Below are 23,476 nucleotides of genomic sequence, written 5' to 3'. Positions count from 1 at the left end.
GCGTTAGAGTACCAGGAAACCAAATCCCTCCCCAAAGTTATCAAAAGGGTTCGACTGACAAAGTTCGACATGAGCTAAAATCGAAATTATGACCGGATTTCTTTGACATGGGTGGATAGAGATATTGTATTCAAAGCTGCCGAGCTCTATGTTTTTCGAATAAAGGTTTCACCTGTTGCGAAGTCCAGAGCAAAGTAAGAAAAGATATAAGCAGCGAAAACTTTTTGCCAGGCGGCCTATACGTTGGAGTGAGCGAGAACCTGAAGTGACAGGGGAGCAAAAGTGGTATTACGACAAATGATCCTTAGCTGACCTGTATGCACGGAGATTTCGAGGTGTAAAAAGGTTGAGACAAGGGTCGCCTTAATTATTTACGTTTGAACTTCGCATCACTATTCTTATAAACAGGAGATTTTTATAACGCAAAATAGTGATTAGTTATGCAATTATCGCTGGCACGCAAGCAATACACGCATCTCATTCGCCATGGAATACTAGATGCGCAAGAGATTTCTATGAGTGCAAGAAACGCCCTTACTGTTTATTGTAATTGAAAGTGTCCACATATATCTTAGAAACGCATATCATAACTTGAGATCACCAGCCAATAGCTATTTCAAGTAAAATCGATCACGTATCGACGTTCTTTACTCGCCTTGGTCATCTGCAAGTGAATTCTACTCGCTGGTTCTTTACCTGCGGCCACGGATCGCTCACTCGTCCTCTTCGTGTGTTGCGTCATGCTTGACCTTGAACAACTCCAAGCAATAAACGCGCGGATGTTAACAAATTAACCGACCATAAATGTAGCTTTTTTTTTCTTACAATGCCCCTGATATTATGCAGTTGTCTGTACTGCCGCCACGATGTACATTTAATCACACTTGAATTATTATATTTTCTTTTAGAACATGAAGATCCTTTTAAAAATCAGCGGTTTTTTACTGTTTACCTGCAGTGTGCACGTAAAGTGCAAGAGTGATCTGATTAACTTGCTGGAAATAACAGAGCCTTATCAGATATTGTACAGGACAGACGAAAATGAGGACGGTGCACTTTGAGCGCAACTTGTAGGTGCTGTGTGGTCAGCGGTGAAAAATGGTGTCTAGAAGGCCTCGTTTGAGGGGATGATGAGTTGCATCCGATTAAAGCCATAACTAAATTTACACCTCTTTCTCTTCATATCTATGTTTATTCGACAGCAAATTATGCATTTATTGCTATAAAAATTGAATTTAAAACTGCAGCTTTTTTTTCAGTCTACTCCATTCACACCCTTGGTGTCAAGATCAAAAAGGATTCCGTTATCCCCGTTCAGTAATGAATGGCTCCTCGCGATAAAATATCTATAGACTGAAGGCTATTATATTTGCCGAAATGGCGAATGTTGGCTATATATTCATCTCATTTTCGTTAGTTTTTTTTTCCTTTTGCTAAGTTACAATATTTAGGTTTTCAGTAAAAACACCATTGTTGTGATTGCAGCGCACTAATTAAACAATACAACGCACCTTAAATTTCAAGCATTTTACTTAGGACAGCCATCGACATGCAAACTTGTGTGTCATGCATTGTATATCGGCTTATGCATTCAAATGCATGAAATGAACTCTCAGCTTACCTTTTCCTGGAATAAAGATGCCTCGAATGGTAACACCAGCCGAAGAACGCAGTGGTGGGCCCCTGATGATTGTACTCACCGTGACACTTATACTAGTGCACTCATCAATGTGGTCGCAGGTAAAGCTTGTCTGGTTAATTAGAAGTGGGCTGGATTTGGCGCAGGAACCAGTGCCTTGGTCCCCACTATCACTTCTAGCACCTCTACTAGTGACGGTGCTTATAGAATAGCAGTCGAAACTGCCGTCAGGTCGCTCCCAGGCAAGCGTAAAAGAGTTATTTCCGAGGTCTTCTATGTGCACATTCATTGGATCAGGTAATTCTGGAACGAAAAACGTTTTGTTTGGTCAATTGATTGAGTGAATCTGCACAAAACACCCTTGTTACCGTTGAAGGCGAACCTCATTCCTAATTCTTTCGATTCGCCGATTCTTACAGAGAAGCTGCGGAGGAAGAGGACTCTCCTAAACATGACACTTAGTTGGGCCTTCAGAAATGAAGCAATGTTATTTAGCTCCTCAGTAAAACCATGATTTCTGTGAGTCATATGCATTGTAATATTAGAGCATCGGGTACTGATAATACAATTAGAAATAGTGTGATCAGTACGTTCAAGCGTTCCGAAAACAATCAACGGAATTAATCAGCGCAGCTTAGTAGATTGAGGAGTTTGATGGAAGACATATTATAAGCGTCCTGTGATTATAACCTGGAGAGCAACTGCGTGGCAGTTCATTGAATTCCTAACAACCATCGGTGCAAACGATTGTTGTTCGCAGCGAGGCATTTTTAAACTAACTTCAATATTTTATGTGTTAGGTTGTTTGAATGCACCCTCTACGGATATTCATGCGAATAATTTTTGTTCCTCAAGCTCAAGCCTTCGTTAGCAGTAAGCACTTGTTTTGAAAATTTTCAGTTGATGTGAAAGTAGACGATGTGATGGGGTGATTCTCCATTCTTTCATTCTAAAGGAGCCCTCAAGAAACTTACAGCGGCTACATTCTATAAGATGCCCATTTTCAAATTGTCATTTCCTCTGTCTATTGGTCCCTCAGATATACCCGCAGCTTTCAAGCGTCCTTGGCAATCGACCCGGCCATAGTGCGGTTCGCGACCGGACCTCACAATGGCCTGGTATTGACTGCGTTATGCAGCCACTAGTGAAGTGCACTGCGGGGCTTCGTCAACAGCAGGCGACAGGGCAGGTTCACTGGCTACAAGTGGCTTTGATATGCACCCAACGGTCAGGGCCGGTCACCTTCTACTCACTGGCACGGTTGCTTTCCACAGATGCTTGAAAGCCGAGGGTTTATGTGAGTGACCAATGACACGGGACCCTACAGACGCGAAATGGTCATCTTAAAATGGACAGCTTCTAGAATAAGACCCCAGAAAATTCAAGATTTGCAGCCAGCGAGCGAACAAGCTATTATTATTCAGGGCGTGTTATCAGAAGTATGCTCTTAGCAGGTTTTTGGGGAAAGATTTGATGATATTATATGTAATTGCATTTTCAATGTTGAGGGCTTTGGCTGTTGGACCAAGCTCAGAAAGCAACATTTATCGCACCATCAAACATGGCCTACTGCTCAGTGGGATGACCTAAGAATAGTTGACGACATTATTGGTAGTCGTATTTTCATTCAGACTTATAACCTCTAGCGGAGGGAGAAAAATTAATTTCTTTTTGCGTTCAGCCTCTACACTTAGACATTCACATATAGCAAGATATCGCAAAAGAACAACTATTAAGAAGCGACCAAGCGTATGGTGGTAAGCGAATTAACATTTGCGGATATAGTCACACGAAATGAACGAAGGGCATGTGGTGCGCACTCGCCCATTGACGCGTTAATGCAACAGGAAATGTTTCCGTTTTGATTAGAATCTGGCAGGACTTTCGCACTAAGTCCGCTTTGCCTTTCGCAATGAACAAGAATCCTTTTCTTGCTAGGATGTAGATAGCTTGCTGAAGCATGCGCTTTTTCTTCGTGACAAAAAAAAGAGAGTTACCGTGATTTTTAAGCCATCCTTTTCTTTGCTGCAGAGTATAATTTACAGCGGTTGCCTACAGCAACAGGTGTTGCAAAACATGCAAATATATGTTGGAATTCTACTAATCAAAGAAACCGTCAGATTTATATGCTGAAAACCATCCACACGCAGTTTCCTTCGATAAAGAACGCTTCTCTCTTGCAATGCTAGCGCACCTATTTCGCCTACATGCTTGCATGCTTGCAAAACCACAACTGTGTCCTGTTGTAATAAGTAAATAGTGAGAAAAAGAAAAAAATGCCGTAGTAGAGGACTCTCGATTAAAAGAGTGGCGGATCGGGATAGTTGGTGCGTGTCTGACATTTTTTGAAACTACTAAACCAACACGCAAAAAGAACGTCTGTTCCTTCTTTGTCCATGTTGGTTTAGCGCTTTTGCAAGATGTCAAACTCTCGATTAATTTGGGACACTCGGAGTTCTTCAATCGGCATCGACATCGCACAGCACACAAGTGATTTTGCGCTTTTCTCCAGTGATGGACGGCCCCCTTTCATTTCCACATAGCAAATGCACACTAGGTACTTCATGCTTCTTTGCCAATACATCGTGTTCTTCGCAGCCTTGGGGTGTGATCGCCACGAACCACAGCACTCTGCGCTCAGACAGGAGAAGCGCGCAGCCAGAAGTGAAATTTTCATCGATAAGTGTCAAAATATTTCATAAGCCCCTGCCGCACTCAGCTTTACGCAGCTTTGCGAAGTGTACCAGCGATGCATGGTACGAAGCAGAATCTTACTGAAATCAAAGTGTAATCAGCGCACATGCCACATCTACAAGCGAAACTCATGCGGGGTGTTACAGATCTGTACTGAACATTGGCAGACGAAGGTCTGCATACTTGTACTTAATGTTTACTTAAGACGCTCTAACATTTTCCTGAAAGCCATCTTTTAAAACTGTTGCTGCAAGCAAGCAATCTATTATATTGAAATACTATGGTTCCAGGTCCTACTTTAGATATTCAGAGTCGTTAAGCGCTATTTTTCATGACCTTCGATTTCAGATGTGCAAGAGAACAAGGGTTGTGGTAATAGTCTCAGGGGGCAACCTGTAAATTATAATGCGACTTCTAATGTTTCATCAATAGACATTGCACAGCAAATTGAAAGCTCGCGTTATGTCAGTCATGCGATTACGTTGAGAATTTGGTAAAAACAGTCCCACGTTTTGTTCAAAGCCCCATCAAAATACATTTAAATTGTCACATTGTGCTCGTTTCTCGATTTTAGAGATTGTTAGGAGGAACAAACATGATTATCAATCATATTTAAGGCACAAAGGCACCTTTGGAGAAAGTGCGCCTTGGCGCAAGTTATTTTCCCCTACTCAATGTGGAGTCAAAATCACATGTACCAAGCATTTCACCCTAAATAAGCCGATGACGAGACCAGGCGAAACCTTGTACCCATTGTTTTACTGATGGGTACTCGGCGGCACCGGGGATCGAACCCCGCACCTCCCGCATGCGAGGTGGGTGCTAAGACCAGTTTATTACTGGGAAGCGAAACTGTTGGTAGAATAAATTCGAGCATAGCATATAGAATATGCAGCACCGAATGCAACCAGAAGAACATCGCTGACGGTGCCTTTTCCCTTCCAGCAATCAGATTCGTGGCGTGTAACTTACAGAGACCTACACATTTCTTCAAATGGCTGCATCGATTTAAATCATTCAACGCAATGATGCCGTAGGTACATTTTAAAAATACCGAAACATCGCATTTGTCGTCCCTTCCGGCGCGCCCATATTCCCGTAGTGCTGAGATAGAAAATCACTCATCTCAAAAGATCTTGTGGTGATTGATCAAAGCGCAAAGTGACAAATTTTTCCAGGGCAATCTACCATGGCAGGCGTGCAGTGGTGCAGCTGCCTTTTGTAAATAAACAGTTGAGGGATCAAAAGACGCTGCAGATTATTTGCGGATAAATCACGAAACCTAACTGCAAGGGGTGTTGATAGTAAAAAAATAATCTCTTGGAGTTCATTCTGAATGGAGGGAGGTACTTCAATTGATACCGCTGACAGGCTTGAAAGAGCTTCTACGCGGCTGTTACACTGGCAGTGATCAGTACACATTTAAGGGTGCAAGAGTCCCGCTGGTCTCCGCTGTTTCTTTTCCAGGCAATACAAGTCTACACTAGATAAGGCGACAATTCTCAAGGTACAACGCGCAACAGACCCTGAATTAAGGCCACACGTCGTCATTATCTGCCGCTATCTCAAAAAAAGTTAAGGGGCACTTTTTTGACCTAAAGTGCGGTGAGGCGGCAGCCGTTAACGCGCTGTTGCTGCTTGTGTCACTGATGTGTGGTTAAGATCTTATGTAAGTACTTGTGCTTGCCCGCTTCTGAGGTTCCATTGAAACGAGCGCTAAGAAGGAAGTTGCGCGGCACCTGACTCGGTCGACAGCTGCGAGGCGTCTGGCGCGGTACGCGCGTCGGTGGCGCCACCTCGCCCATGTGCAGTGAAATAGCGCGCTTAATGATGTCGGCGGATTGTTTAAGTGCGTAACGGACGGACGCGGCATGAGCCATTAAATTCTTTTGTCTTTTGCCATTAAAGGCCTCAGGCACTCATATGCAGCTCGGAGTACCCTTGAACTTGACGACTAGTTATTCCGAACAGATGGGAAAACAGCCCAGTTGGCCGAAGTTCTCTATCGTCACACATCCATGAGTCGAGGCCTACTTTGTTTTTTCTGCTCAAAATACAATCTCATTATAAGCCTCCACTTTGATGGCCTATCTGCACGACAACTTGGCGCCACGAGATTGTTCCGCAGTATGCAGCATGAGGAGAAGAGCAGGACGATGCACTTAACCTACATCCGGGGCTGAGCAGGTAATATCTGTCACTCTCGTGTCCACACCCGTCCAACATAATACGAAGAAAAACTATGAGATGCAAATGTTATAATCCACTGAGCACACAAACAGGATACTCACCAATATATTCGCTTTGAGTGCCTTGAGAAGAAATCTAGGAAAGGAGGGCATCAGTGCATAAATTGGCAGCAAAGGCAGAAAAGAAATAAAATTAAGAATGCCCCTAATCACGAAGACGATTCTGGAGACATTTCTAGCGGCCTATAATATTCGACCGTCGACAATATGATTTTTGTGACATCCTGGGAAAGCAGGAAGATTTGCTGCTAAAGGTAAAACAGAGAAACCGTATCACTGACGAAGAACGTATAGATGCCGACACGCGGGCTGTGATCAAGTCTTTGTCATCATACATCACAGTCATCAGCGTGCATAGGCACGCTTAATGCATGCATTTTTTGTTTCCTTGTAATTGTGCTTGCTTTGCGACACTGTCTCCAGTATGTGGATTTACGGTTTGTAGGGGGTAAATCCGCGAGCACGGCGGTTTGCTTCCGTGCTTTCGATGATGTCGCCTCTCATTTGTAGTTTTTCGTCGAAATGAAGCTCTGGTGGAAGCTGTTACACCGCCTGAAGATTATCTGAGGAGTGTGCTTGATGCATCACGATCCTCCTTCACTCCATGCTACAACTTTTGCTATCTTGTTTCTTGCAGCATCAACATGGCAGCAGTGAACCAGTACTTTCCACTAGAAAGAAAAGACACTTTCCCGCCTGCCGACATAGCAGATGGCTTGCTCACCAGAACAAGTTCAAAAGCCAAACCCTAATGCACTCATGTATCAGAGACACTTATAGCACTTGGCTGAGACACTCAGCTGTCATCTTCCGATTACCAGTGATCAGAAAGCCAAGACCATCGCTAGCAAAACGCCGTAAGCCTGCCGGCTCCGTTTTCACGGCATGATTTGTAACACCACATCGTTGCATTTTTACGCTATGTAACTTTTAAGGGCGTCTGCCTTGCTTGCGGAGATATCGCTGATCGGTTTCAGTAGGTCAAAGACTGGTTAATGAGGAGGCTCAGCAATTACTTTATTTATTGATATGATGGTTGAATTGCGGCACTTCAGTTTATTTTCGTTTTCAAAATCTTGGTTTCAGCGTAAAGGGGTAACAAGAGTAAATGTAAACGAAGCCACGACTCCGTGGCCATAATCGGTGCTTCACGCGAGAAAGTCATATCGTGAAACGCATGACTAGAAAACAATTTTGTATGCTTATTGCGTAGCCAAAACTGTTGCTGCGGCAAACAACTGCTTTAAAGAATTGTTTTAAATGAACAAACGAAAGCTATAATATCTTGTTCATCCAGCTGGAAGCAGGTAACTTTCTGCCAGCAATGGTAAGCCCGTTATACTAGTGGTACGGGCAGGGACACTTTATTTTTCATTGTTTTTATCGTTGCACAATAATTTTTGTACAGGCAATCATGGCTGGGCTCTATGTACGGATAATTGTTCTGGAGGTCAAAATGCAGAGCTACAATTATACACATCAAATTGCACGAAACTGAGGTGACAAATACAGCAAAGTTTAATTTTTTCCAGCTGAAATGAAACATCACATTGCGACATATTTTCGTGCAAACCGCCAGTGCCCAACGTAACAGTTACAAAAAAATGTGCATCTGAACATGTATACTCGATTTTATATGCGCACATGCGATGTAAGCATGAAGTGCATGGCAGGAAGCAAGCAGCATACTGCGACTATGGCCTTGGTTTCAATACCCTGTAGAGCTATAAATGCGACTTTTTTTTTCTCACCAAGTGTAGTAGCTCAAAATATTTGAAATATTTCTCACATCTTAAAACTTCCTGCTCTTCTACAGGCCCGAACGGTGTTTTTCAGTTTGACAATAATGGCAGCTAAAGATATTTTATGCGAACTTTCAAAACTCCGAAAACAATGAGGTCATTCCGTAAGGTACTGAATATAAAAGCGGTCGAGGAAGACTGGCAACCAGAAGTAGTGACCAGTCTCCTGTTTTTTTCTTAATGTCAAAGGGACCGAACACAGATCTCAACCTGACAAAAGGTTATTGCAGAAATGCAAAGTTACTGCCTGATAATCTAAGGACGGTGCTGTCTAATATCCAAGGAAGGACTATTGCTCACATTTATTTTGACATTTAACACCGCCTAAAGGAAATGATATGCAAGAAACAAGGATTTAAATTTTAATTTGACATTCAAATTCTCTTAGAACAAACGCAGTGTCATATAGTGGTAAAGCCGAGCCATTACCGGAGTATTCCTCCACGGGACCAAATCGCGATAAAATATCACTGATTTGTGTTAAGTGCGCACTCAGTTTCTTTTTCTTTCAGGAGCGTTCCCCATGTTTTTCTGCAGTCCATACTCTATCCAGTGCTCCCTTAGACGAAAAGCAGCGCTCTGTTCTCACCCCCAATGATCTGGTTCTAGCTCGTTTCGTTAGATAGCCGCATGGCATTTTGTATTTTTCTATGAAGAGTTAAGCATGGTTCAATAAAGCTTCCGTCGACGAGGCGTACGTCACCGTGCCGTAACAGTTTTCGGTGTTTAAACTTAAAAGAACGCTACTTTATCCTAAACCTACCTAATTACTGCCTGACGTGTTAGATGTACACTGGTCATCGGCGCATTACTTTTGCCACGCACAATTGGCCCCGACCTCGCTGATCAATGTATTCTAGCAACGAGAAAATAAACATCGCCGTATTTTCTGATAAAAAATGCAAAGCAAAAATGTTCCGCTGCGTTTCAAACAAAACCGTCATGAAAATGCTCCCCTTAGATAGCAAGCATCGCTTCGCGCCTAAAAATATTAGTGTTGAAGATTCAATGGTACGTCCTGTAACTATCCTAAAATGTTTTTTCAAGGCCAATTCAACATAATATAGGGGCACCAACTTCAAGTTTGCCGCGCGACGACAGCGCCGAGCTTAGGGGTGGAATTCTGAAGCGACGATCGGGCGCGACGGCGCCGCGGCGCTCTGACTGGCCGTATTCGCGTGCTGCGCGCGCATTCTCTCTCCGCGTGCTACTCGCGCTCGTCTCCTCGCAGGAGCGGCGGATGCGAGGACAGTCTGACGACTACAAAGTTCGCCGATTTATGTCCCTCGATGGGCAGTTTTTATACGATGATCGAAGTGGCACGCGGCACCGTGGTTGCCTAAAGGCGGGGAAGCGTCTTGCTTGACTTGTGGGCTTCCCTGAAATGACGCATTAGTTTACTGCCGTGCTTGCTGTCAACAGAAATTATCCAGGTAGCAGGAATCGTTCAATACGAGATACCAGTGGAGTATCGGGCGCTGCAGTAGTGATTAAAAAACGGTACTAATGATCCGTGCCCTACGGCAACAGGAGAGAGCGCTGGCGGGCCCTTAATAGGTGTGCACTTACTCGGCCGACACCATGTAAACTGGCAGCGCATACAACTGCGAAGGCGAAGATGGCAGACACGGTTCCACATGTGAACTAACCTCGTGTCTCCGTCGTACACAAGAGGTAGCATTGTTGATCTGCAGATTACAGACCACGGACTACAGATTACAGATTACGACCACGCAATAGTGTCCCGTGCCCCGTCGATGCGCATCAGAACTGAGTCGTGCCAGTGGTTGGTGAGTTTAACGTCTCAAGGGTGCACGTAGATTGAGCGCAAAGCCGTTTTTGAAGGAGTCCGGATTAACAGATATTATTTTTAGATATCTGTATGGTAAATACGTCACCTGCTGTAAGTACGACCATACGGCAGAAGCGACTAAACAAGCTCGACTCCGGTAGGAACGGCATTGCGTTACCATATTGGTCGTATCACCCGCTCACCTATGCTAAATCTTACAGACCTCAGCAGAATGGGATTCAGTAATGCTCTCCGCCATCGCGAAGGGCGCATTCGTTTTTCGCACAAATCTAAACGCGGCGCGATTCGACCTGTGACACTGTGTGAGCAGCCTAGCGCCAAAGCCGTTGAAACACCTGGCAAAGGGAAAAGGAAAAGGTAACAGGAGCGTGGCATCAGCGTGCATGGCGGAAGCAAGCAGGTCGAACTCACGAAGATAAAAAAATGCGAAACGCATATTTGCCGCAGTTTCGTTCGAAGGTAGGTTTTAATTTCAGTTTTCACTTCGTACAACACGTGGTTATGCACTGTGGGCAGAAAAGGAAAGTAGGGCGTGACGAAAACAGCACCCTTTTGGACTATTTGCTTGACGCTGCTCACGCGAGCTGCTCCCTTTCTAAAGCACGAGAGCGTGCGCAAAATTCTCGCAACAGCAGTGTAAAAGGCTCCGGAATAATTTCGAAGATCCCCAGGTGGTCGAAATTATTCCGGAGGCCTCCACTACGGCACCTCCTTTTTCCTTTCTTTTTTCACTCCCTTTCTTATCCCTTCCCTTACGGCGCGGTTCAGGTGTCCAACGATATATGAGACAGATACTGCGCCATTTCCTTTCCCCAAAAAACCAATTATTATTATTATGTAAAAGCGCCAGGACAACCCTCGAGCGGGCGCACTCTTCTCTCGAAACGGCATCCATGCACGAGCGGCGAGAGCATAGCGTGCACGAAGCGAGCTCCTCTGACAAAGGCGCCGAAGCTCGAGCCAGAAAGAACGAGCGCGCGCGCGCTAACTAGTTTCATTCACGTGCGGGTGAGTCAGACGCACAAAAGTCGGTAGCGAAGCTCGTCGCATGCCTGACCAATTACGAGAAGTCGCCCGGAGAGGGCGCTGTTCACTGGCGTCCACAGCGCTCTCAACATAGATAGCGCTCCCGCCAGTGCGGGCAGATTCAGGTTTTCTGGAAGAATAACCACCCGAGGCGATGTGGTCAAATACTGTCAGATCTTGATTTCACAAAAAGCAGCCCCGTTGTGAATACGCGTCTCCTCAAACTTCTTTCATGCACAACGGCAAGTGGAAAGGTATTATTTAGCTTGAATGTTGCTTCCCCGAAACGTGGATTTAGCTTCGTGTTGATGATGCGCCTCTTTCGCACTATTATCTACACTGAAAAGGTATTCATGACGCTAAGAAAATTTTTTTCTTTAGCTCAAATGTCTATGACAGAGTAGTCGCGGCTCCTTAATATGGCGCCCAGGTGAGAAAGCTGTCTCTTAGAGCAAAAGCGAAAGAGATTGAAATTGTTTCTCTTTTTTTAAACATTTTCTGCGCGGGTAAACAATGCTTAATTGCGAACATGGAAATTACAAAGTATCTACCAAAGTTTGGGAAACAGGCTATGGCAAGCTTCCGGCTACACGTTGCGCAAACGAGGCTTGAAGTTCTCGCTCTGCGGCATGTACTACTGGAGTCTTAGACAGCTGCGCCATTTCTATAGTTATGGAAAAAACGAAGCGTTTATGCTTGTTGCTTCAGTCAGGAACTTATGTCACCTTGGTGGTCAATATTTATGTTGCTCGGCTGCTCACCTCAAGGACACGAATTCGATCCCTGTTGGGATGGTGGCATTTGGTGGAGACAAAATTCGATGGGCTGGTGCACTGAGCGATGTCAGTGCTAGTTGAAGTATCCCAGGGGACCAAAATACTCTCGCCGCCTTAGTAGCTTTGGAACATCAAACCCCACAAACGAAGAAGCAAATCGTGACAATAAATTATCGAAACCTACTGCCTGTTTGCTGGTTTTCTGGGCATTTTTCAAGCTGTCAGGAACAGCTTTATGCCTATAAACACGCCAGAATGTTTTTAGAAAAGAAATTGAATAAAATTGGATTGAATTGTATAATATCGTTAACTGTCTATCACGCTTCCGTTTATCCACGGTGTGCTGTTGGCGGCTGGCGCAAGATAGCTATACCGCTTTCGCGCCTCAATGGCTGCCACTGCAATCTGCCTGAGGCGATGAAGCTGCGAACACCTGTTCGTACAAAAGGAAGGAGGTGAGGTGTGGAGCTCCCCCGGGGGTCTTTGACCAAACGCAAGAAAACTGCTTGTTCCGAGGAGCGTTAGATCCTACATGCAACCTGTGATAACCAAACTTCGCTGCAATAGCGCCAGTGTTCTGTTCAAAACTACTGCCGTTGCATCTGGAGCTACGATAAAAAAACAAGAAACCTTCCTCACAATGTGAGGTGCACGCCTGTTGGTAGTTTTTTACGCACCTTGCTATACTACATCCATGCTCATGTGCGGTTCCTTGAATGCACCTTGTGTACCGTGCAGGGTATGCACCTTCTGTTTTGTACAATCATTTTAACTTTCACACCATCCTTCATCCTTTCCTTCAGAACACGGTTCAGGTGTCCGCTCAGTGCGAGACTTATTTTCCTTACAATTGCAGAAAGAGAAAGCTAGCGCCTCGAGCTATTCTTTGCTGCATGCGGCACACCGCGCCACCGAACTCTTTTCAGGGTAATAACCACAGGTGTCGCTGTAAAAAAAAGTAGCCAAATGGACATTACCGCAGTTACAGCAACAGCCTCAGTTTACCTCTGGTTCAGCTGCTGAAGTCAATCGGTGAGCACCTTTGGCCTGCTGCCCTGACGAGGATCGAAGCTGGCAGAAAAACCGCCGGTTAAAATTATGTTTTTCCTTTTATTGGCCCGAAGTGCCCTTGCTAAAATAGAAATTACGTCCTTCTAAAAAGCGCGTGCTCTTCTCAAACTGCGAGGTGCATAGATAGAGAAGGAAAAGAAATGCTCGCACTTTCCACGTATACTAAGCCAAACAATTCGGATGTTCTGGCAATAAAAATCTGAGAAATAGTGCTTTTAGTGAATTCTTACATAATTATATTAATCCGGCTAACTTGAACACCGTCATTTTGTCTTTTCTTGTAATGGTCAAGGCACATTCACCGACAAAAAAAACAGCAAAGGTGATGAACTCATGTTTAAAACGTGAAATTATGTACCTAAACATAGGAACCGTCAAACGAATGCTAGAAATATAGCTCCTCGCACAATGATATAAAATCTGTTTTTTTAAATATGACAACTGGCAGCACTATTATTTATTTTTTTTAAACGTCTTTATTTCTGCATAAAATAGGCCTAGCCTTGCGGCAGAAATGACGGGCTTCATGGGGGTGGAGATGGGGGAGGGGGAGGAGGGCCGGTCTCCACTTCTTCTTCGAAGTCAGGATTATTTTTATAACTGGCTCTCCACGATGCTGCAAACCCATTAAGGCTGGCCATAGACCCTATTTGCAAATGTGTGTGTGTGTGTGTGTGTGTGTGTGTGTGTGTGTGTGTGTGTGTGTGTGTGTGTGTGTGTGTGTGTGTGTGTGTGTGTGTGTGTGTGTGTGTGTGTGTGTGTGTGTGTGTGTGTGTGTGTGTGTGTGTGTGTGTGTGTGTGTGTGTGTGTGTGTGTGTGTGTGTGTGTGTGTGTGTGTGTGTGTGTGTGTGTGTGTGTGTGTGTGTGTGTGTGTGTGTGTGTGTGTGTGTGTGTGTGTGTGTGTGTGTGTGTGTGTGTGTGTGTGTGTGTGTGTGTGTGTGTGTGTGTGTGTGTGTGTGTGTGTGTGTGTGTGTGTGTGTGTGTGTGTGTGTGTGTGTGTGTGTGTGTGTGTGTGTGTGTGTGTGTGTGTGTGTGTGTGTGTGTGTGTGTGTGTGTGTGTGTGTGTGTGTGTGTGTGTGTGTGTGTGTGTGTGTGTGTGTGTGTGTGTGTGTGTGTGTGTGTGTGTGTGTGTGTGTGTGTGTGTGTGTGTGTGTGTGTGTGTGTGTGTGTGTGTGTGTGTGTGTGTGTGTGTGTGTGTGTGTGTGTGTGTGTGTGTGTGTGTGTGTGTGTGTGTGTGTGTGTGTGTGTGTGTGTGTGTGTGTGTGTGTGTGTGTGTGTGTGTGTGTGTGTGTGTGTGTGTGTGTGTGTGTGTGTGTGTGTGTGTGTGTGTGTGTGTGTGTGTGTGTGTGTGTGTGTGTGTGTGTGTGTGTGTGTGTGTGTGTGTGTTTGTGTGTGAAGGCTTCGGTGACTGTTGGCTCCCTTGATAAGTTTGTCGAAACGAGTCCCTCATTTCCTTTACCTTGTCTGCTAATTGCTTAACGAGGGTCTCGGTTCTGGCAGTCTTGATGCCATAGGTAGCATAAGAGGGCTCTCGCAGTTTCGGTGGAAGAAGTGGTGGTGCCGAACGTTCTTTGTTTGAGCTCTTCCACTTTTCTGCAGTTTTTTGCTTTTGTGCGTGAACTGTGTCCTCCTCATCCTTCGGAATGGCGGGAGTACAACCCCTGCGTCCTCCGTCGTCGCCGTTGACAAGACTGCGGCTCTACCAGGTGGAAACTCTAGTGCTGAAGTGGAGCTTCCAGATTCGTCTGATGCATCCACGGTGACAGCGATGGATTCTGACAGCAGCAGCTTCACGCTTGTTGAGTCGCGCTGCCTGAAAAGGAAGTTGCGCCGGACATCGACAGCGGGTGAGTTGCCTATGAGGAATGTTGACCAGCCAGGTGTCTTCTCAGGGGCCTTCGTTCCTACAACGCAGACGGCTAATCTGAACACCATTAACAAACAGCGGCTAACCCAGTTTTTCGACCGGGTTGTTCCGGGACAAGTCTGTGAAGTCAGAATTAATGCATGGAAGAATGTCCTGACAGTAGATGTTACATCTCAGGCATCAGTAGACGAGCTGAAAGAAACTAGCGTCCTCAGTGGCATGGCGGTCCGCTCCTACGTTGCTTACGGGAAGCGGACAACCACTGGAATTATCACTGATGTTGACCCGGAGATAGCTGACAAGGACCTCTGGTCGCTGATTAAATATTCGGCCCGGATTGTTGACAGTTGACATTCATCGTTTCGGGCGCTCCAATTGTGTCAAACTAGTTTTTGAAACTGACGCTCTGCTATCCCAAGTCAAGGTGGGCTATGTGAGGCAACCTGGCCGCCTGTATGTTCCCAAACCTGTTCAGTGCCACCAGTGCAACAAGATAGGTCATGTGAGTGCTGTTTGCAAGAATGAGGTATCCTGCCGTCGATGCGGCGGGATGCACCAGCATGACACCTGCACGACGGAGACTACAAAGTGCGCCAACTGTTCGGGTGCCCATGAAGCCACAGCTAAGGACTGCCGTAAGCTGCAAAACGAAAGACTCATCCTGAAAAAGATGGTGAAGGACAATTCGACCCACCAAGAAGCGGCAGTGCATATTCGTCGCCGCAAACATCGTTCCAGGCGGCGTAGTTCGGTTCCACACAATTATAGTCCACCTGCCCCACAGTCGCAGAAAGTATCAGCTCAGCCGGCACAGCAGCATGAGCCTAACAACGATAACAAGACGTCTGCGGCCGTGTCCATGTTACCGCAGTAGCTCAGTCTGATGTGTTTGTGTTACCTTCTTCCTCTGATGCTGGCTGGCCTGCTCTGCCATCCAAGGAGATCGCCATGGCAAGACCAAGACCGGTTGCCACTCCAGCTGACACTGTTGGCAAGCCCGAAGGTCAGGATGTGAGCATAATGTTAAAAAAGCTTGTGTGTTCAATGCGCGTGCTGCTTTCAGGCATTAACACGCCAACAGCAAAGATTGTTGTGCAGTTTTTGGATGCACTTGAGCCGCTCTTGGCGGCGTTGCAGTAATTCATTATGGAACAACCAAACCCACCTCATCTGTGCCAATGCACGTGCGCCGTAGTGTAGTGGTGCAATGGAATGCCCGAGGCCTACGAGGTCGTCTGAGTGACTTCCGGCAACGCGTCCACAAGTACCGCTTCCCTGTGCTGGTTATATGTGAGCCCAACATGCCGTCGCCTTTCCCCCTTTCTGGATACGTGCTGCTGTGGTCTCGCGCAGTAGACAAAACTAGCAAAGTGTTAGTTTGCATACACCAAGACATTGCGCACGTCCGCCAAGTTCTACAGCCACACAACACAAACCATTACATCTGTTTGACAGTCACGCTAAAAGGACAGGTATTTTCGATAATCGGTGCCTACATTCCACCTAGAGATGTCATTGATACTTCGTACCTATATTAAGCCATCCAGAGTTGTCCAGCTCCTCATATCATAGTGGGCGATATTAATGCTCATCGCCCTCGGTGGGCAGGGCTGTTATGAATAACCGAGGCAGGAACCTGTGTGAATTTATGCACTCCCAGAACTTCATCAATATCAACGATGGTTCATCTACGTTTCTTAGTGGCACGTCGTACAGCAGCTGCTTGGATCTGGCGTTTGTTTCAGCAAGTCTCCAGTTTTACGTCAGCTGGTGCAGTGACGTGGAAACACATGGGAGTGACCACATTCCAACGTATGCTTGTGTCAAGTGGTACGCACCTACTACTCCGTATCGCGTGCGATATACAGACTGGCCTGCCTTTAGGTCGTCCGTGGAGATTTCCTGTGTGGACCTCTCAACACCATCTAAAATAGAAGGCCTGATTACGCCCTCTCTCAGTGAGACCACGCGGTATATATGTGCGCCTACGCCAGGGTCTACTATTGACGTGGAATTCGAAAGACTAGGCGCAGTCCGTCGGCGCGCCGAAAGGAAATACAGAAGAACCAAATCCACGTATGATCTTGCCCTTTGTCGCCGAGCTCAACGAGAAATAAAGCGCCACCTAGCGAGACTAGGGAGACAACGTTGGAGGCAGTTCTGTTCATCGCTGGACCCTAGCAAACCACTGTCGCGTATATGGCATGTAGCCAGGAGCTAGCGTTCACCACCGCAGGAACGCTATCCTTTCCATCCCCTGTCTATTTACCAACGCCGTAATAATGTAGAGGTAGCAGAATTCTGCAAATTGGTTGTGGGCACAACTATGGTACCATCAACCAGTTTGGAGGCTTTTGTACCACCTTCACCAGATGTCCACTACGACATGCTATTTACGATGCCTGAACTAGAAGCTGCTCTTTCCTCGTGTAGGCGTCCATCTGCACCTGGTCCTGACGGGATTTCGTACGCGTCCCTCTCTCACCTTGGCATGGAAGGCCGAACTGTGCTGCTCAGTAACTACAATGATACATGGCTTCCGGAATCGTTCCAGAACACTGGAAGATCAGCCGCCTGGTTGCACTTTTGAAGCCTGGCAAACCTCCTTATGAGCTTACCTCATACCGGCCAGTTGCACTAGCAAGCTGCGTCGGCAAAGTTATGGAGCGAATGGTGCTGGCGCGGCTCGAATGGTTTTTAGAGCAGAATGCTCTCTATCCGGATATGATGACCGGGTTCAGGAGGGGACGTTCTTCGATTGACAGCGTAATCGACCTCATATCGACAGTGTATCATGAAAAACGTAGTCGCCGACTCGTCGCTGCTGTCTTCTTGGACATCAAAGGGGCCTACGATAATGTACTTCATGACGCCATCCTTGATGCTCTTTACGACATTGGCGTTGGCGGCCGGATGTATTCGTGGATTGGGAACTACCTCAACGGCCGATCTGTTTACATGTCTACGCCTGATGGGGAGACTACCCGTCATCAGGTTTGCCGTGGAGTTCCTCAGGGAGGAGTTCTTAGCCCAACTCCTTTTAACGTGGCATTGATTGGACTGGTGAATGAACTTCCCACTAACATTCACATCAGTGCATATGCTGATGATATCTGCATCTGGGCATCGGGTTCGACACGTCCGCAAATGCGTGCGAGATTACAACGTGCCGTGTCATCTACTTCAAGGTACCTACGGCGTCAGGGTTTGCACTTGGCAGCTGAAAAATGTGCTGTGGTCGCATTCACGCGCAAGTCTGTCTGCCACTAGCCGGTAACTCTTCAAGGGGTTGCAATACCATACGTCTCCCACCACACATTTTTGGGCATTATCATTGACCGCGATCTATCATGGTCGAGGCATATAAATATGCTAAAGAAAAGACTCACTCTTTTTTGCCATGTGCTTCGCTTTGTGGCAGGCATTAAATGGGGCCCAACGGAGCGCTCCTTGCTTCGACTTTACTATACGCTCTTTATTGGCTACATTCGTTACAGCCTTCCTGTACTCTCTAACATGAGTATTTTCTGCTTGCGGATATTAAAGAGTGTCCAAGCACAGGCGCTCAAGATATGCCTCGGATTACCACGTTGTGCCTCGAACAAAGGCACGATTGAGGAACCTCGTGCGTGCCCAATATCGGTCTACCTGTCACACGAACCACTTCGTGTATATTTACGTGCGCTTACACAGCACCGCTGTCATCCGCTGACGATGATTTTTGATGAGCGACCGGACAGCAGTTTTGCACGCGCACTGCGCTTCCATCGCTCCGAATTGCCATCAGACTATGCCCTGCCGCATCATTCCTTGCAGCCCCCATGGGTAATGGCTCAGCCTTCAGTCTGCCTGCATGTCCCTGGCATAATCAAGAAGTCTGCGATGCCGGTTAGCGGACTGAAGCAACTCGCACTTGCCTACATCTGGTGAGAATACCACAAATGTGTGCACGTCTACACGGATGGATCTACGTCTCCAAATGCATCAACAACAACTTTCGCAATCCCTGCACAACAGACGACCCGCAGACTCATTTTGGGACACAAGTCTACTTCAACCGCTGCAGAGCTTGTGGGCCTTCGGGAATCGATTCGCCACATCTGCGGAGAACCGCCTCAGGAGTGGTGCATTTTCACCGACTATAAACCTGCGCTATACATTTTAGGATGCTTCCTACGCCACACAGCCTACCAAGCTCTGGCTCTTGATATCATTAGTCTCGTATCATTCGCTCAGGGAAACGGCCACCGTATAGTGTTTCAGTGGATCCCCGGACACTGCGGACTCAATGGAAATGAGACCGCCGACGCTCAAGCAAGGAGCGCCTTCAGCAGTGGCCTGCGTACAGCTGTACCGTTCCCTATAGTGGACACAACTTGTCTCCTTTCGGAATTGATGAGGAGGGCGACGGCTAGGTACTGGGCCCTGCCAGACACCCGCCATATCCGCCTTAAACGGCTAGATCCGACGATGACCTTTTCAGTTCCTCGCGGAATACCTCGCCCTATTGCATGCGTTATCCGTAGACTACGTTTAAACGTGGCATTCACGCGCAAATACTTGCACTTAATAGGACAAGCGGACTCCCCGGAATGTACCACATGTGGCGTGCTAGAGACTATAGAACATGTTTTAGTGGCGTGTCCAGCGTATGCACGTGAAAGACTCATACTCGCATCTGCTCTGAAGCCTATGGACACATCGCTCCTCTCTGAGGATTTGATCCTCGGCGCTTGGCCAGATAGTTTTAGAACTGTAAAGGCAACGCGAGCACTCTCACGCTTTTTGAGCGACACGGACCTTGTCTCGCGTTTGTGATGTCAGAAAGTTTGCCTTGTTTTTTTTTAAAGTAGTTTTTCATCTGTCTCCTCCCATCATCATCGTCCCACATCGTGACCTTCTTTTATCTCCTCTTCCCGTCCCCCAGAGCAGAGTAGCAGGCCAGATATTTATTTTTCAGGCCAATCTCTCTGCCTTTCATATCAATAAACTCTCTCTCTCTCTCGCAGTTTCCGCCCTCGTCGTTAGATGACGTTCCACGTCACATTCGCGGTAACACAGGACGTGCTACGTCCGCCGCTATGGACGAGGGTGGCGCTGGTGAACACTCTCAAGGTTCGCTTATACCCAATAAACAAATACCCACGAGAGCAGCAGATTGGACAGCCGTCGCCGTAGCTCAGTTGGTAAGAGCACCGGACGCGCGATATTCGGAGGTCGTGGGTTCGGAACCCACCAGCGGCATGGTTGTTTTTTCGGCTGCTTTATACTAATTTTCTTTAAGCGATAGATTAATATAATTAATATAAGTATTATTAACCCACTTTTCAGCACTACACATTAAAAAAAAAAAAACTTTCCCCTATGCACCTTGGTTTCGGTGACTGTTGGCTCCTTTCATATGTTTGTCAAAACGAGTCCCTCATTTCCTTTACCTTGTCTGCATATATATATATATATATATATATATATATATATATATATATATATATATATATATATATATATATATATATATATATATATATATAATATTAATGTATTTATTGAAACTTTTCTTATTTCGTAGCCTGTGTTTGGCTGCACATATTATAAACGTGATATAGCACACCCTGCATTCCCTAATTCCTATAAACAGTACGTGCTGCGCATTTTATATGACGATGGGCATACCAAACGATACGAACAATATTCGAGTCTCCTTCCGAGAGTTGTTTCATTAAAGCAACAACCGGCAGCACTTTTTTCACATCAACGTGTTCCAGTGAAATAAGAATATTCCTTTGGATTCTCTTCTGAAGCAATGCGTCATGTCGACTAGTTCCTGAATGAAGTTCATTGAAACGTGAAATGAAGCAAAAAATTAGAGCGCAACGAAGTGAACTCACCTTCTCGCCGCGTCGAAGGAGCCAGAATGTCACGGCGGGACCGGTAATAATGAGGCCAATGGCTAAAAGGCTCAACCAGATAATTGCCTGTGATGGTCGCCGACGTTGCATTTCCGGCTGTTGGCGGATTTCAGTCGCTTTATCCTCCATTCTTCCGGCTAGTCTCACCGATGTGTCCGTAGGCATGAAATCCATGCGCACTGGCGGCTTCAGGTCCTCCATACTTGACAGGATTCCAATCAGTAACTTATTTCTCCACGCTGACTGCTCAAGTACGGTAAAAAAGGGGAAAAAAAGCCGTTATACTTTGTTGCAGTGTATATAGTAAGCGAGACTGGAAGGGTAGTCAGAATCTAGGAGGGCTGAGGATAATAGGATTATTATGAGCACAACAAACTGTAATAATGCACTTGCGTTTTTGCTCCTGGCAACCATGGCTTTCTTATTGGGTCTCTCATACGACTATTCTCAGAGAAAGATTTCACTTGATTCTTCGACAAACTTTTGTCATATTTTAGCTGTTTCTACGAAACACTTTGTCAAACCGTGCATCTGACATAAACAGGAAATCGTTTCGGGGATCAAATGGTAAGAGCAAAGCGTGTAACTCACGATTTGTTATAACAACCTCTTCTTAGAAAAAGACGTCGCTTACTGCTGTCTCGCTCCTTGCAGTTACTAAGTGAAACGCATTTGGAGAAGTCTGAAAATATACAAGGAAGTGTCTTAAAGCGCGCACAGGAAGTTCCTCGTTTTATCGATCTACACATGCGCAACACAGCCTGCAACGGCCTGCGTCGACATCGTAGCGGTTGTTGCACCACTGAGCGGCATTAAATAGAAAAGAATGCATTCGACGAGACAATAAGATTTTACAGAGCAGAAGCGAAGCAACGCTTCTTTGCTACAATATCTAATGTACACTTGCTGTTCTCATCTGATAGAATTCATCTTGAAATCCTTCACAAGATGTTGGGAGAAAATCTCACTCAAGCAGATATTTAAAAGCACCAAATTTCTTATTGAATAGAAAGAGATATAATAATGCCAATCGAATATAGTTAGATCAGTTGAGTACAAAGGATAGCGACGTTATATGTGAATATCAAAATATGGAAGAATAAACGTTCGAAGGAAGCTCGTTAGTAACGAGCACAACAAAAATAAAGACACCTATTATAGTTAAAAATAAGAACCGCACATTATAATTCAAGCGATAAAAAAGAGGCCCGCAATACTTAAGTTTCTCAAAACCTTCTTCCGAGCACTAGTACTTATTGGTTGAATGTCCCTTGCTCGAGGAGAGCCCTAACGAAAAATCAGTCAAAAATTTGGAAATCCTAGCAACGAGCTGCACCGATGATACGCAAGCCTCGCCCCAATAACAACATACCAACTACTCGATCAATACACCTCCAACATATGGTTCTTATGGAGGCCGCCTCCACCCTCTACCAAATATCCTGAAATTCGTGAAAACCGCCCAACTTCCCATGCACCCCTTTGAAGGTCTCCATGGGGCCAGAGGATTTTCAACCCTTGCCCGCTCACCACTTTCAGCTGGTCCACAGTGTGCTGGTGATCACAGCCAGAGCTGGGCTTTTCAACTATGAGCCTCACCCTGGACGGCAAAAATTTTCAAAAACGTTCCCTCTCTTCCTTTTGGCATTCCTGACCAGCAGACAGCTAGCCGGTCCAACATTAGTTTTGCGATCTTGCGCCGGGTACGCTTCAATGTTTTAATGGTTTAGATATAAAAGCTAGATTGCATGGTTATTTGAGTGAGAAAGTCGCATTGTGAATTCAGGCGGCTTTGGCTTTCTTTCTTTAGCATTGTCACGCGTGTTATTACGTTTGAAGTTTCATGCTGCATGCTTTTAAGTGCCGAGAACTACTCGGCAAGCTGATTATTTTGAATAAAACGGTAAGTATAACGGCTGCTTTGGAAATACTTTAAAACGTTTTTGCATTGTCGTAGTAATAGTATTAATAAGTCATAGTTGTCGTAGTATTCATAGTACAGTTAAGAAGAGCGTGTTGTCGGGAAGCTGGCTTTGTATGTCAGTCGTCGTTTGTGTTTGTTTTCAGTCATTGTCCAAGTTTGGCACCCACTTCTTTTATATTAGGCATAATAGGCAGGTGCGTAACACGGGAATCAATGGAAGGCTTATTGGCATGGATGGAAGATGGTATGACGCGAGCATAGTAAAGCGCAACCGGTTGGTGGTTACCAACGCAACCATCCGGAGGATGGTTACCGTGGAAGCACGAGAGATTTGAGAGACCGTATGAAGACGCAAGCGGTTGGTGACTGCCACGAGAACCACCACAGAGGGGCGGGAGAGGGGCGATAGTTACCCTGTGAGGAAGAGGATGTCTACTGCGAAAAGCGGAGTGCATCTAGTGAGCACAGGAAGACTTAACCGCTGGGTGGTTATCATGAACTGGATTTTAAAATTGGAAGGCGCATGTAACTGTCTCACTATTTGATAGACAGATGAACCGTGCCACGAGAAAAAAGGAAGGTTGGAGTGAAAGAGGAAAAACAGAAAAAAAACAACAGAATGAAATGCTCCCAATAATTTTGCCTCGAGGAGCACAACGCACGAGACTGACGTAGTGGCCGCGTCGCGGTAAAAGCTTGTCCTCCC

The 23,476-nt window shown here is 45.8% G+C and overlaps 1 protein-coding gene across 1 annotated transcript in view; it reads right to left on the bottom strand.

Annotated features, from left to right (window-relative positions):
- LOC144104082 (fibronectin-like) overlaps positions 1-21,508 on the bottom strand; it is a 35,975-nt gene extending 14,467 nt beyond the window's left edge. Inside the window, exons 1-4 of the mRNA XM_077636878.1 lie at positions 21,438-21,508; positions 20,826-21,089; positions 6,625-6,658; positions 1,622-1,942 (exon numbers count right to left, since the gene is read on the bottom strand). Of these exons, the coding sequence (XP_077493004.1) occupies positions 1,622-1,942; positions 6,625-6,658; positions 20,826-21,047 (577 nt within the window). The 5' untranslated portion in view covers positions 21,048-21,089; positions 21,438-21,508. The remainder of the gene's footprint in view (positions 1-1,621; positions 1,943-6,624; positions 6,659-20,825; positions 21,090-21,437) is intronic.
- Positions 21,509-23,476: the final 1,968 nt, after the last annotated feature.

The sequence above is a fragment of the Amblyomma americanum genome, chromosome 9 (genome assembly GCF_052857255.1).
Source record: "Amblyomma americanum isolate KBUSLIRL-KWMA chromosome 9, ASM5285725v1, whole genome shotgun sequence".
In the NCBI taxonomy this organism is placed as follows: Eukaryota; Metazoa; Arthropoda; class Arachnida; order Ixodida; family Ixodidae; genus Amblyomma; species Amblyomma americanum.
This window is presented reverse-complemented; position numbering and strand designations above follow the sequence as displayed.